Source organism: Neofelis nebulosa, chromosome 16 (assembly GCF_028018385.1).
Source record: "Neofelis nebulosa isolate mNeoNeb1 chromosome 16, mNeoNeb1.pri, whole genome shotgun sequence".
Lineage (NCBI taxonomy): Eukaryota > Metazoa > Chordata > Mammalia > Carnivora > Felidae > Neofelis > Neofelis nebulosa.
Genome location: NC_080797.1, coordinates 56,811,523 through 56,825,380, shown reverse-complemented (window position 1 = coordinate 56,825,380; position 13,858 = coordinate 56,811,523). Strand labels below are relative to the sequence as shown.

The 13,858-nt window shown below is 58.1% G+C and overlaps 1 protein-coding gene across 1 annotated transcript in view; it reads left to right on the top strand.

Annotated features, from left to right (window-relative positions):
- TMEM132E (transmembrane protein 132E) overlaps positions 1-13,858 on the top strand; it is a 55,970-nt gene that overhangs the window by 39,593 nt on the left and 2,519 nt on the right. Inside the window, exons 2-8 of the mRNA XM_058703218.1 lie at positions 3,841-4,771; positions 6,221-6,367; positions 6,644-6,836; positions 7,632-7,775; positions 10,085-10,290; positions 11,838-12,126; positions 13,045-13,236. Of these exons, the coding sequence (XP_058559201.1) occupies positions 3,841-4,771; positions 6,221-6,367; positions 6,644-6,836; positions 7,632-7,775; positions 10,085-10,290; positions 11,838-12,126; positions 13,045-13,236 (2,102 nt within the window). The remainder of the gene's footprint in view (positions 1-3,840; positions 4,772-6,220; positions 6,368-6,643; positions 6,837-7,631; positions 7,776-10,084; positions 10,291-11,837; positions 12,127-13,044; positions 13,237-13,858) is intronic.

Sequence of the window (13,858 nt, the reverse complement as noted above, 5' to 3'; positions counted from 1 at the left end):
GTTGGGAGCCTGGAGGCCAATGCTCTGGGGAGCAAGTGAGAGGGTGAGGGGCAAAGAGTGGCCAGGGTTCAAAGCCAAGCCTGAAGAACCCTGTGAGGTGCCTGATGTGGGGCCCGAGGGGCGGATGTGCGCCAGCCCGTGAGATCAGCCCCCCTGTGTTGGGGGGGGGGGTCCAGGCTGTCATGTCCACCCCAGCCACACCCCTTCAGCACCTCTCCCCCACCTCTGGGCCCAACCAACCCCAGTTCTGTGTAGATCCTCCCCTCCCCCGACTGTTGTCATTCAGGGAACCTGCCAGCAGCTCTTTCCTCCCAAGGCCAGGCCCTGCTTTATGCTGAGATAACAGGCCAGCACGCACATTAGCACACACACACCTTCCCAGATAGCCTTCCAGAAAACCTGACCTGTCTGCTGACAACTCCACGGGCTTCAACTTCCTCCCCTCCAGCCCCCCACCCACCCCAGACCACCTCCAGGGCCTCTCCCACCTCCCTGGGGAAACTGAGGTCCAGAGAGATCAAGCAGCTTCCTTTATGCTCCAGAGTAAGTGGGCAGGAGAGCAGAGGTTATAGTGCTGGGGCCTCAGAAACACTCACCTCCACCACAGAGGAGGCCTCAGGGCCTCAGAGGATAGAATGACTCACAGTGGTGACTGGAGGGGGTGTCGTGTGTCACGATGACACAAATACGAAAATTGCACCACCCTAATACTGTCTTTTCTGGCTCTCCTTTCTGAAAGCGAGCTGTTTTCTTAGCACAAGTCGCTTCCCCTTTCAGAAACCCAGACTCTTTATCTGCAAGGTTGCTGCCTGCCACTGAGAACCGTCCCCCTCAGCGGCCATCCGGTCTTCTCTTGGATGCCTCGTGGAGGAGGCCCTTGTACCCCACAGAGCATCCCAGTCATCGGGTTCTGAGAATCCCACTCATTCCACAAAAATCTATGGAGGGCAGAGGGGTGCATGCGGACATGGCCTCCAGGCCCCTCCCCCGTGCCCCTCTGAGTCTTCTCCCCATCTGGTGGCTCCTGCCTCCACTGTGCCTCCAAGGGGTCCAGATGGCCAACTGTGGGGTGGGGACAATGAGAGTGTCGTCAAAGGGGACTAAGTGCTTATTTAGCAGCCTTTGGGATCTCCTGAGGACAGTAAGCAAGGCAGGGTCAGTGGTTATGAGTTCTGTGTCCCCAGCCTGTCCACCCCGGATGCTGAGCACTTACTGCTATGACAGCTGCCCTTCCCCAACCCCAGCGGGACAAGCACGGTGGCCCCTCCCCGCCTTGGCCCAATGCCCACAAGCCCTGGACATCCCACCACACGGAGCAGTGCCCCCCTCCTCCTCTCCCTTGGCCTTTTAGCCACTCTCCACATCCTCGTGGAGGGGCTGATGTCACCATCTCAATTTTAGATATGGGAACCAAGGGAAGTATCTTGCCCATGAGTGTCACGGGGAGAACCTTGCACCTGAGTCCTGGATTCTTTGTTTGCCTGCTTCCTGCCGCTTCCAAAGCAGTTTGGGTGGTTTCTGAGCTCTGGCTCGGGCTGTTCCCCTGGACTCCAACATGTGTCACTTGGACCAGCCTCCCCCTGATGGCAAGGACAGCATCTCAGAGACTCCAGGGGTAACTGTGGGGCAGGGACTGTGGCCAGGAAGGCTCTTCCCATCTCTCCAGACATCTTCCTGTCCTCATGTTGGACCTAGCTGTCCGCCCCGCCACTGCAGCCAGCATACCTTGCAGGGTTCAGAGCATCTAGTGGGGAAGGTGGCCTGGGAGCAGAGTTCTCTGGGGAATGGGAGGAGCAGTCTGGTGATTAAAGCATGGGCTGCCCGCCGCACGGGCCTATGCCCTGCCCCAAGCCAAATGCCTCTTTTTTTTGAATGAGGAAATTAAACCACAGATTAAAAAAAAAAAAAAAATAGGCCATAGGTGCCAGATCCTCAAGAGCGGGGAATTTTTAGTTCATTGCCTTTATGAGGAATTGGATGTGAAGGTCTGTAGAATTATCAAGGTTTCATTGATGGTGGCAAAATAATAAATGGGCATAAACTGCAAGGAACCACTAAAGCGTTGCTTAGAAGGCTCTTCCTTGGGACACAGGTCTCTGCAAATCACTCTGTGTCAATCAGGAATGATTTGTCAGAGGCTTGCTCAGTGCACGGCCTCCTAGATAACTAACTTCCATACAAGACAGGATGCGAAGTCCCCTCCGAGAAGGAGAGTCCCAGGGATTTGAGGTCATACCTTGGAAGGCTTCCTGGAGGAGGTGGCATTGGAGCTGGACCTCGGAGGAGGATTCCGATGTGGATGCGTGCAGTTAGGAAAGGGGAGAATTTGATGCAGAAGGCACAGCATGAGCAAAGAGGGCAGATGGGGCAGAATCAGCAAGTGCTACAGGCAGAGATGGTCCAGTCATGCTGGCAGCGCAGGTTTGGGAGGGGGAGTCCTGGGGCAAAGGGGAGCCTGGAACCCCACAGTAGAGGACCCTGAATGCCACACTCAGGCCCAAAGTGAGTCTGGATTTTGTCCTGTAAGCAGAAGGGAGAGAGTCTATAAAAATGCTTACAGACACTGGCATTGCGATGCACAATTTATAGAGTTCTTTCTTATTTGATTCTCGAAAACAGAGCAAGTGACAGCACAACATCCTTTAAGACCGGTATTATTATTATTATTATTATTATTATCAATTATTATTATTAACTTGATTTTAAAGGTGAGGAAAGTGACTCAGCACCGATGGGAAGATGGGAAGAGAACTGCTTCTCAAACCTCAAACCCCCACAGCTTGGTCCTTCCTATTCCAGAACAGTGTCCAAAGGGAATTGAGCTGGTGGTGAGGGGCCAGCAAGGTCTCATTTGTGTCCAGGAGAAACAAATCTCTCTGCTGCTGTGGGGGGGAGTGGATGCCAGGGAGGTGGTTAGAGGGAGAAGGGAGACCCAGTCAGGCCGTGTTATGTTGTCATAGCAGCGGGATCAAGGCAGGGTTCTGGGGATGGAGGACAGGGGGCAGCTCAGGACACCTCACAGAGTCAAGAGGTAGAATTGCTTTGGGCAGGGTCCTGCTCAGATGTGGGGAGGGGACCAGAGATGGCAGACCCAAGGCTTGAGTTGGGTTTGGGAGAGTGGGGTCCCATTCCCTGTGTATACAGTGCATGGGGAGAGGGCGTGGGGGTGGGGGGAGACAAGGGATCTCTGGGGGCCCTGCACCGTCTGAGGCAGCGGGAGCAGGAAAGGGCTTGGGTTTGAGAGTCAGGTGGCCCTGGGTTCGAAGCCTACTGCTGGCCCCTTTGGCTCATGTGGCTCGGGCAAGTTGCTTAAGCATTCTGCACCTTTACCTGTAACATGTGAGAATAAGCTCTCAAAAAAGAGAAGTTGTTGACAGAACACGATTGAATCCGTGGAAAAGGTAGACTGTGTAGCTCAGAGGATCCATCTGAGGATCAAATAAGCTAATGCCGGTGGCGTCAGCGTGGAAGCAGGTTGGAATGGTAAGAGCGCTTTCTGGGGGCCCCCTCTCCGCTCTGGGCCCTTTACCCGCACACACTACTCGGGAAGTCTTAAGCAACCGCACCTGGAGGCAGAAAGCAATTTTATCCTCATTTTACAGATGAGGATGTGGGGGGATAAACCCTCTTTAAAGCCTCACAGGGCTTTGCGCTAGTGTCCGGTTTACACGCACGCTGCAGCCAAAGAAACCAGGCAACGGTGAGCGGAAGGTTAACACAGCAGCACAGGGGGGCGCGCTTGGCGCGGACGCCCGCTGCGGGGTGGGAGGCTGGGGTGCCCTGCCGTGCCAGCACAGCCTCTGCTCACCCCTCTGGGCTCTTTCCCCTGTCTGTCCCCAGCCTCCGGCCGCTCGCACCCGGCCAGCCCCAGCCCACCCGGCCCGCAGGCCGGCCCAGTGCTGCCGGTCAGCTACCGCCTGTCGCGGACGCGGCTGGCCTTCTTCCTGCGGGACGCGCGGCCCCCGCCGCCTGCGGTGGCCAACGGCTCCCTGCAGCGCTCCGAGCCCTTCGTGGTGTTCCAGACCAAGGAGCTGCCCGTCCTCAACGTCTCCCTGGGGCCCTTCAGCACCAGCCAGGTGGTGGCCCGGGAGCTGCTGCAGCCGTCCAGCACCCTGGACATCCCCGAGCGCCTGACGGTCAACTGGAAGGTGCGGGCCTTCATCGTCCGCGCCCGCGTGCCTGCCTCGCAGCCCGAGGCCCAGGTGCTGTTCTACGTGGCCGGCCGCGACTGGGACGACTTCGGCGTCACAGAGCGGCTGCCGTGCGTCCGCCTGCACGCCTTCAGGGACGCGCGGGAGGTCAAGAGCTCCTGCCGCCTCAGCGGGGGCCTGGCCACCTGCCTGGTGCGGGCGGAGCTGCCCCTGGCCTGGTTCGGGCCCCCAGCCCCCGCCGCGCCGCCCGCCGCCCGCCGCAAGTCCCCGGATGGGCTGGAACCCGAGGCGGCCGGGGAGAGTCAGCAGGCTGAGCTCTACTACACCCTCCACGCCCCGGACGCGTCTGGGGGCTGCGGGGGCGCCCGTCGGGGGACCGGGTCCGGGGCAGGCGCCCGCGCGGAGAGCCCCACCCAGCACCCGCTGCTGCGCATCGGGAGCATCAGCCTGTTCCGCCCGCCCCCCAGGAGGACCCTGCAGGAGCACAGGCTGGACAGCAACCTGATGATCCGCCTGCCTGATCGGCCCCTCAAGCCTGGCGAGGTGCTCAGCGTCCTCCTCTACCTGGCCCCCAACTCCTCCTCTCCCTCCAGCCCCAGCGTGGAGCATTTCACACTCAGGTAGGGGGCATGTGGGGGGAGGGTCCGCCCGCATCCCAAGGTCAAATGCATACCTGGCCGCTTGCAGGGGTGAGCCAGCACCCTAATCCGACTTCTTCCGTTTCTCACTTGAGCTACTTCAGGAAGGCACCTTACTTATTTGAGCCTCAGTGTTCTCATCTGCCCAGTGACAACAAAAATTTCTGCCCTACCTCCCTAGCTCACAGACATGGGGAAGGAGAAATGTTCCTTTTCACAAGCATAGGTATCAAGAATGATAGAATGGGGTTGGAAGGGCCCTTGGGCCTTAGCTGGTGTAACTTAAAATGGTGTACCCATTTTGCAGATGAGGAGACCAAAGGCAAAGAGAAGAAATGGAGATCAGACAGCAGCCCGTTGGCTGGGAGTCAGAAATGAGCAGTAGTGTGCCCATGTGTCAGGACATTTGCCCAATCTTGGAATTAAGAGAAAAATTTTCAGGACTCCCAGGCTTTTCTGTACCCTGAACAGGATACAGTCCACAAATTCAGAAATACCTTAAGCCATATCACATCCCCACAAAACAGAATGGAATTTAAACCATGTTGGATGATTCTGAGAATGTAGCAAAGGCCCCACCAAAATATTCCCCCCACCCCAGGCACTATGCATAGGACCCACAACATTGCCGTTAGCCTCCGACTTCTTTGAGTTAAGTATTACCCTCTCTCCTGAGTGTACCACCTTAAAGTTCAGATCTTCCTGGAAGGGATGAGACCTGATTCAATGATTGATACGTGAATGTGAATATGAGTTAAATCAGTCATCACAGATCTTGGGCTACATTAATAGGAGTAAACATGTAGAATTAGGGAGGTGATCACCATTCTGCTTTAGCCAGTATGAATTGGAGCATAGCTGAAGTGTTGTATTTGGTACAGGGCGCTACAGGGTACTTATGTGTGCAGTGTCCAGAGGACAGTGACCTGAACCTGTGGCAAAAAGTAACAATTGGAAGAGCTAGAGATTTTAGGCCTGGAGAAAAGAGAGACTCAGGGAACACCCGCTCCCCTCCGGCTGTCTGAAAACTGTTACAATTGAGACAAAGGAGGATTGTTCTCTCCTGCCCCAGCAGAACCCATGACTAAGTATAGGAATGGGGTTTCCAATCCTTAAGGGCTTTCTGAGAATGGAATGGGATGTGCACAGTAGTGAGTTCCCTGTCACTAAAGTATGCAAGTAGAGGTTTGGTAAAACTTGGCAGAGAGATGGGGTAGAAGCGATTGTAGCCTCCACTGAAGGTCAGCATTTTCAGTCACATGATACCAGATTCCCCAAGTTCATCTCAAGCATGAAGTCTAGGACTCAGGGTAATGTACTCACCTGCTCCCCCTACTCCCAGCCCCAGCCTGGGGGGTGGGGGTGGCCAGGTGGGCAGCCATTGGGCCCTAGGCTGACCCTCTCGCTCTTCTCCCTCCCACTTTGTCCCAGGGTGAAGGCCAAGAAGGGTGTGACCCTTCTGGGCACCAAGTCACGGAGTGGTCAGTGGCATGTGACCTCGGAACTGCTGACTGGGGCAAAGCACTCAACAGCCACTGTGGATGTGGCCTGGGCACAGGGCACACCCCTGCCCCCCTGGTAAGCTGAGGTGGTGCCTCTGCCCACCTCTTTGCAGGATAGCACCTGGGAGGGGTGGGGGAGTTCTTGATGGAGGAAGCCAGACCAACAGAAGGGCTGGGGCTCAGATTGTGGGGGCTCTGGGGTCCAGGTCCGGGCACCTCAGGTAGCTGGAAAAGGCTCAGAAAGCTCCAGGAGGCAGGATGCCAAGGAGGGCAGGGGTCCTCATCGGGGTCCTCATCCCGAGCTGCTCCCAGCTCTTCCTCCCGGGCTCTGCTTCCTTCCTCCCCCCTGCAGGGAAGGCCAGGGGCCCCTGGAGATCCTGCAGCTGGACTTTGAGATGGAGAACTTTACCAGCCAGTCGGTCAAGAGGAGGATCATGTGGCACATTGACTACCGCGGCCGCAGCCCCCTGCCTGACCTGGAGCGGGCGGTCACCGAGTTGACGGTCATCCAGCGGGATGTACAAGCCATCCTGCCCCTAGCCATGGTGAGCGGGGCAGGTGACTGGGCCAGTGGATGCATACATCTGTCACAGGCGCGTGTGTGTGACAGGCACGTGCACAGCTGAGCGTGTGTATAGATCAACACATGTCTGTGTGAGCCTGCGGCCAAGTGTGTGCCTGTGAGTAAAGGTGTGTGTGTGTGTGCGCGCGCGCTCACTGGAGGCAGGCGGTGCTCTGTGCCTGGTGCTCGAGTAGGACAGCAGAGGCTCACGGGGACAGAGGTGGGAGAAGTCACCCATGGAGAGGGCACTCAGGAGAGGCTTCCTGGAGGAGGCGGCCATGCAGTTGAACCTGGAAGGAAGGGCTTCTATAACCAGAGATGAGGAGGGTGCTCGAGGCTGAGGATCATGTGGGCAAAGGTGCGGTGATGGGAACGTGAGTAGTTTGTTCTAAGGAGCAATGGACTTGGGGGTGCCATGGCTGGAGTCACTGGGCCAGCCTGAGGGCACCTGGAATGGTCAGCAAATGTGTTGGATGTGATGCTGAGAAGCATGTCAGATGTTGAGAGAAGATGGTGGGGGACTGGCAAAGGGTTGTCTCCTGGTGGCACAGTGGCTTCCTGAAGGCTGTGGCAGGAGGCCAGGTGAGCAGAGCACCTGAGAAGGCAAGTGAGACTGGGCGGAGGCCCCTCTCTGCACATGCGTGCTGGTGTCCCCAGGGGAAGGACGTGCATCTGAGGAGCGGGGGCTCCAGGAGCCTGAGCCTTGGCTGGCCTGTCGTGGGAGAACAGATGACCACCATAAGCACCCCAGCTCATCACAGTCCCACCCTCCCTGCAGGACACAGAGATCATCAACACGGCTATCTTGACGGGCAGGACGGTGGCCATCCCTGTCAAGGTCATCGCCATCGAGGTGACTGGACTTGTCCTAGATGTCTCTGCCCTGGTGGAATGCGAGTCTGACAATGAGGACATCATCAAGGTGGGCGTCCTGGAGATGGGCCCCCCACACACAGGGAAAGAGGCCTCAGACCTTCAAGGGGAGCGGAGCCCCAAGCCAGTGGGGATTCACATCCCAGGCAGCTCCCCTTGGTAGGCAAGTGGAGGAGAAATGGGGATGGGGGAGAATAGCTTCGCATCCCATGTCTAGCCTGAGGGGGGTGAGGAAAAGCCTTGGGTACTGCTATCCTAGAGGGCTTCCTGCAGGAATTTGAAAGAGGCCATTTGGCAGGCAGAGGGGAGAAGGCAGTGTTGACAGCCTGAGCTCAGTCCAATCCAGCAAGTGATTATTGAGCCCTTGCCCATGACAGCCATCAGGGAAGGCAGTGGGGGTAGGGAGGGAGCCTACCCCTCAGGGACACGCCCTGAACCCAGATGCTGGTGACCTAACGGAGAAGCTTCAGCTCTGGGAGGAAGCCCCAGAAACATGCGAGTTAGTCCAAGGGTGAAGGTCGTGTAAGGAAGGACTCTCTCAGGGCACAGGCCCCCAAGTCCTCCAACTCCCGAAGCCCCCCACCCCCCACCCGCTAGAGCTCCTCCCCAGAGATCCACTCTGGGCCCCCGGTCCTCACAACCCAGCAAACAGGACATCGGTCTGACTCACATGTCCCAATTTGCCACCTCTCCAAGAGGGCCTCCAGATTTGCCCCTGCCCCTGGTTTTGGACGGTGGTCACAGGCCATGATGCACAAGGGTGCAGCCCCAGTATCTGTGTGGTGGGTGAGCTGTTTGTTGGGCCAGCCTCCAGCAGGTGCCAAAATCAGGTGATCAGACAACAGAATCTGTTCCCTGTGTCTGTAAATAGCTCAGCGTGAAGGAGAACGGGAGGAGTGGGCTGTGGGTGTCCTTCTCCCTCTGGCTAACTGGGGCTAGCCTGGAGTATGCTCGCTCTCTCTCCCCACATTCTGTCCCAGATCCCTCCAGGTCTGGGGAGCTGGAGCCTCACTTCACCCATTCCCCACCCAGGAAGAATGCCCCCTTCAAAGTCAGTCAGAGCAGATTGCTGGGTACCACAGCCCCATCCCCTGCAGAGCAAAAGCCTTGCCCAGGCCCTTGGGGCTTCCCGGTGCTGGCAGGCTGCATCAGGAAGAAATAGACCTGCTCTCAAAGGCTGTCACCCAGCACCTGCCCCTGCCCCCCACCTCCACGCTCCCCGACCCTGGCCGCAGAATGGACCAGAACAAAGTCTTGACGGCTTAGATACCAAAGGGGAATTCGCAAAGATGTTAAGTGGAATCTGTTTCTGTTCTCAATGAAATACATTCAGGTTCTTTATGGAGTTGGACTCTGAATGGACTTTGCCAGCCTTCTGAAGTGGGAAATGAACATTTCTGGCAGGGCTGCTGTCCCACGTCCCACCACCCCCATCTGAGATGACTAAGGGAGCTGGCAAGAGTTTGGGACGAGCCAGGGGCTCATCACAGATGAACCACAGCCCCGGCCCCCTCCCCACCCCCACCAGAGCCTCCAGAGTGTCCTACGCCCGCAAATCGCATGATTAGACCCTCCTCGCACGTGCACGCGAGGGTGGGCACCCAGTGGCCTGTAGCGGCAGGAACACTTAAATGCGTTGCACACAAGATTCACTGCTGCGTGCGCCGGGTACATACTGGGCACACTTGACGTGCACACCCACCTACATCTGCCCTGAAGTACCGGCACAGGTGTCCACCAGGATGTGTTCAGCAGGCATGTGCCCACCCAGCGAACCTCTAGGAGTATAAGCCGGTGTCCTGGTGGGCATGCATCCGTAAAAGCTGCACCCACTGGTGGCAACCATCCACCTGTCTGTCCTGATTTTTCCTCTCCCCGTCCCCCACCTCCACCCCAGGGCTAGAGCAGTCCCGGCGCCTGAAATTAACTAGCGGCTCATTTTCCTGGGGCCGCAGGGCCAGATGGGCCATTGAGGAGTCGTGGGCTCAGGACAGGCTCCCTGCCCCCTCTGCACTGTGGAGGGTCCTACCAAGTGACACCTGCACCAGAGCGCAGGCAGTCATGCGGGGGAGGGGAGCCAGCCCGGCCGGGGGCGGGGGGGGGGGGGGGGGGTCGTCTACCGGAAGTCTCCTCTGAGGGGTGGTCTGTGTAAAATCACGGGCACGCTGGCTCCTTGCCAGGGAGCAAAAACCTCCCATAGTAGCCACTGAGAGATGATGCTTGGTGGAGAAACAGTGGGAACAGGGACACCAGAGGCTGACGTCTCCCGGAGGAAATAAATTCGTCACCTCCCCTCCAGCCCACAGGATGCCCCCTGTAGGGCAAGACAGGCCAACCAACCTCCCTCCCCCTCCCCAGGTATCCAGCAGCTGTGACTACGTGTTTGTGAGTGGAAAGGAGTCTCGCGGGTCCATGAACGCCAGGGTCACCTTCCGCTATGACATCCTCAACGCCCCCCTGGAAATGACAGTCTGGGTCCCCAAGCTGCCCCTGCACATCGAACTCTCGGACGCACGCCTCAGCCAAGTGAAGGGCTGGAGGGTACCTATCCTCCCCGACCGGAGGTACAGCCCCTCCACACACAGTGGACACTCGGGATACTCACAGGTGGACACAGCCTTGGCACATAGTCTGATCCACGCATGTGTGTAAGACCCCAGGTGTATACAGTCTGCAGGTCGGTGATGCAGTCAGCAAACTTATATTGAGCAGCTTCCTGTGTGCCAGGCACTGATGGGTGCTTGAGACATGGGGTGGGTGTGGCCAGTGCCTGACCCGGCCATGCCACGAACATGGTAGACACGGGAAGCCCTGTGCGCAGGGAATCGAGTGGCACTAAAGGAGACAGCCACCTCTTCCTCCAGGAGAAGTCCAAGCAGGCTTCCTAGAAGAGGTGACTCTGGGTATGCCTCTCTGGGGCACGTCCTCCACTCACCCCTCATTGCTGCTGGAGAGGAAAGCCAGCAGGGCAGAGAGAGAAAGAGTGGCAGGCAGCTAAGAGGGGAGGGGAGGGGCTGGGGGAGAAGCAGGCAGCCAAGGGAGAGCTGGGCTCAGCTCAGTTCTGTAGAGATTGGGAAAAGCAAGGCCCGGTGGGGTGGATCAGTGGATAGGAGCCTCTCAAATTTGAATGTGCACATGAATCCCCTGAGGGCCTGTTCAAATGCAGATTCTGACCCAGTAGGTCTGGGAGGGGGCCTTCTGCAGGGGAACCAGCCCCTGCCCTGCCCCCCCCCCCACCAGGTGCTGCTTTGAGTCATGACGGGGGAGTGAACTCTGCAGCCAGACTGGCTGGGTTTAAATCCTGACTGCTGTTTACTAGCTGGGCCACCTTGGACTACTTACATAACCTCTCTGTGCCCCCGTTTCTTCGTCCACAAAACGGGCACGTTAACACTTACCTCATAGAATGGTTGTGAGGATTCATTAACACGGGCACAAGAGACCTGTGTGAAGGGATATTCTGGTTGCTGGATGCGTCCAGAGCAGTAGCAAAGCACGAGCCACGCCTTCTGCTCTCTCTCCAGAGCACGCTTCCCTGACAGTGAAATCTTCTGGTTTTAGCCTCTTAGGCAATCTGGATAGGCTGAATTTCCCAAATCCTCAAGTCCTGGCGCCCTTTTGCTTACTAGTGCCTCCCTCGGCTCACCTCTCTGCTCTCAAGTTTCACGATGAGCAGCAAGGGGAACCAGGCCACACATTCCACACGCTGCTTGGAAATCGAAATCGCACCAGCTAAACCTCCGAGTTCATCTGCTTGCCGCACGGCTGTAAGGATACAATCTGGCCGAGCATTCTGGCAGTCTGTAACAAGGCTGCCTTCGCTCCAGTTTAGAGCTGAGAACAGGGCCAGGCGCATGCCTGGCGCCTAGAGAGAGAGACAGCACTTGTCAGGATTTGACATCAGCTTCTCCCGGGCGTGCCCAGCAGAGGCCGGGAGGCACAAGGGAGGGTCAAGGAGGTGCCTTTCTAGGAGAGGAAAGGCTGGGGACTCTGGGCTCCAAGCTTGTCAGAGACAGAAGGAACGGGGCAGGGAGGGGGCTTGCCCCTTTGCACGGCTCCCACCCACAGCGCAAGGATGAGGGAGTGACCCCCCTGTGCCCCACCCCCCCAGGTCGGCCCGGGAGAGCGAGGACGAGGACGAGGAGGAAGAGGAGCGTAGGCAGAGCGCCAGCCGCGGCTGCACCCTACAGTACCAGCACGCCACTCTGCAGGTGTTCACCCAGTTCCACACAACATCGTCCGAGGGCACCGACCAGGTGGTCACCATGCTGGGCCCGGACTGGCTGGTGGAGGTCACTGACCTGGTCAGCGACTTTATGCGGGTGGGCGACCCCCGCGTGGCACGCATGGTGGACAGCAGCACGCTGGCGGGCCTAGAGCCAGGCACCACGCCCTTCAAGGTAGGCACACGGCCAAGGCCAGCAGCTCTGTGGATCTGTGGGCAGAGAACACAGATGTTCCCGGGACGGGATCTCTAGGGCCTCTGGGGTCCACCCCAGCCGGCCCCCAAAACACACTCTCTTCCCCTCACCCTGCCCCTGCCCGCCCCCCCTCACCACCAGAGGTGAGCTCCTTCACTGCCCCCTTGGTGAAGGCTCTCCCTGCAAGCCCTATCAACCTTTACCCATCCGTGTAGATCGCTCAGTGTGTTCCCTGAGAGCAGGTGTGGATGCGGAGAGGCGGCAGAGGAGAGGGCCCAGGGAGGGGAATTCAGGGACCTTAGGAATTCAACTCTGACCCTCCTACAGCGGGGTGCCTGGGCAGAAACCATCCATCTAAGAGGTTGTGAATAATGGCCCCTGGGCTAGGATCTGCCCGCAGACGTGATTTATCTGTAAAGCAGTGGATTCAGTGTTGAAATCTTGGGAGGTTTCTCATTTTTCAAAATCTAGATTTCTGGTTTTACAAAATACCAGGCCCACAATCCCACCTGGCAATCATCAGCTGGTCGGTACTGGTGCCTCCTTGACATGAGCGTGAGTTCTATCTGCCAAGGTCCCTACCTTCCCCCTTTGTCTCTCTGACATCGAGGCCAAACATCAATGGCTATTTATCGCTGTGGGGGGCTGTTGTTGACCTTAACATCTGCCCACCTGTCTCATCCGTGTTCCTGCCTGGCTCTGGCAAGCCCCTGACCCTCACCTGGCCTCTGGACCCTGGTTTCCTGTTGCAGCCCTAAGGCAGAGCCCAAGAGTCTTGCTCCCCCCAGCCTGCCTCCAGGGGTGGGCCTCTCTTGCAGCACTGGCTTTTCTTCCCAGGCTGGGAATTGGGGGGATGCTCTCCTGGCCTTCGCCCATCCCTGCCCCACTCTGCCTCAGGTGGTGTCCCCGCTGACGGAGTCTGTGCTTGGGGAGACGCTGTTAACAGTGACAGAGGAGAAGGTCAGCATCACACAGCTGCAAGCCCAGGTGGTGGCCAGCCTTGCCCTCTCCCTGCGGCCCAGCCCAGGGAGCAGCCACACCATCCTGGCCACCACGGCCGCCCAGCAGACCCTCAGCTTCCTCAAGCAGGTAACTGGATGCCCAGCCGGCCAATCTGGGGGCTTTCGGTGTGGAAGGAAGAAGGAAACTCCACTTTTCCCTGGGGCCATGAGTCCCCAGGTTAGGGCTCGAATGGAAGATCTGTCTGCCCTTTGTGCCCTACACACCCGACCCACCCCATTCCCCTGCCATCTGCACCGGGAGTCTGGCCAAGGTCCCGCTTCTTGCATCTGCCACCAAAGATGCTCCTGCTGAGGGTTCCCCCTCCCAGATTCTCAGAGAACCCCCGTCAGCTGTGCCTCCACCCCCAGGAATTACCCTCAGTCATCTCTGGAGCCTCAGTTACAGCCGCACCCCCCCCCCCCCGCCCGACAGATCCACCAGGGCATAGGCTACAGGACAGAGGTACAAAGGTGACAGGCAGGAGCACAGGGAGCCAGAAGGCTGCTGTTGAGCACCGGGCCAACGGTCCCCTGCCCCTAACCTGCTCCATGACCCCAGGCCAATCCCTTCTCCCTGGGCCCTGCTTCCTCATCTGCAGGAGGGGCAGTGCTCAGAATGTTTTAACAGAGGACAAGGGTGGGGTGGGGTGTGTGTTCTCAATGTCCACGTGTCTCATGGGGATGATCCCAAGGTCAGGCATGGAGATATG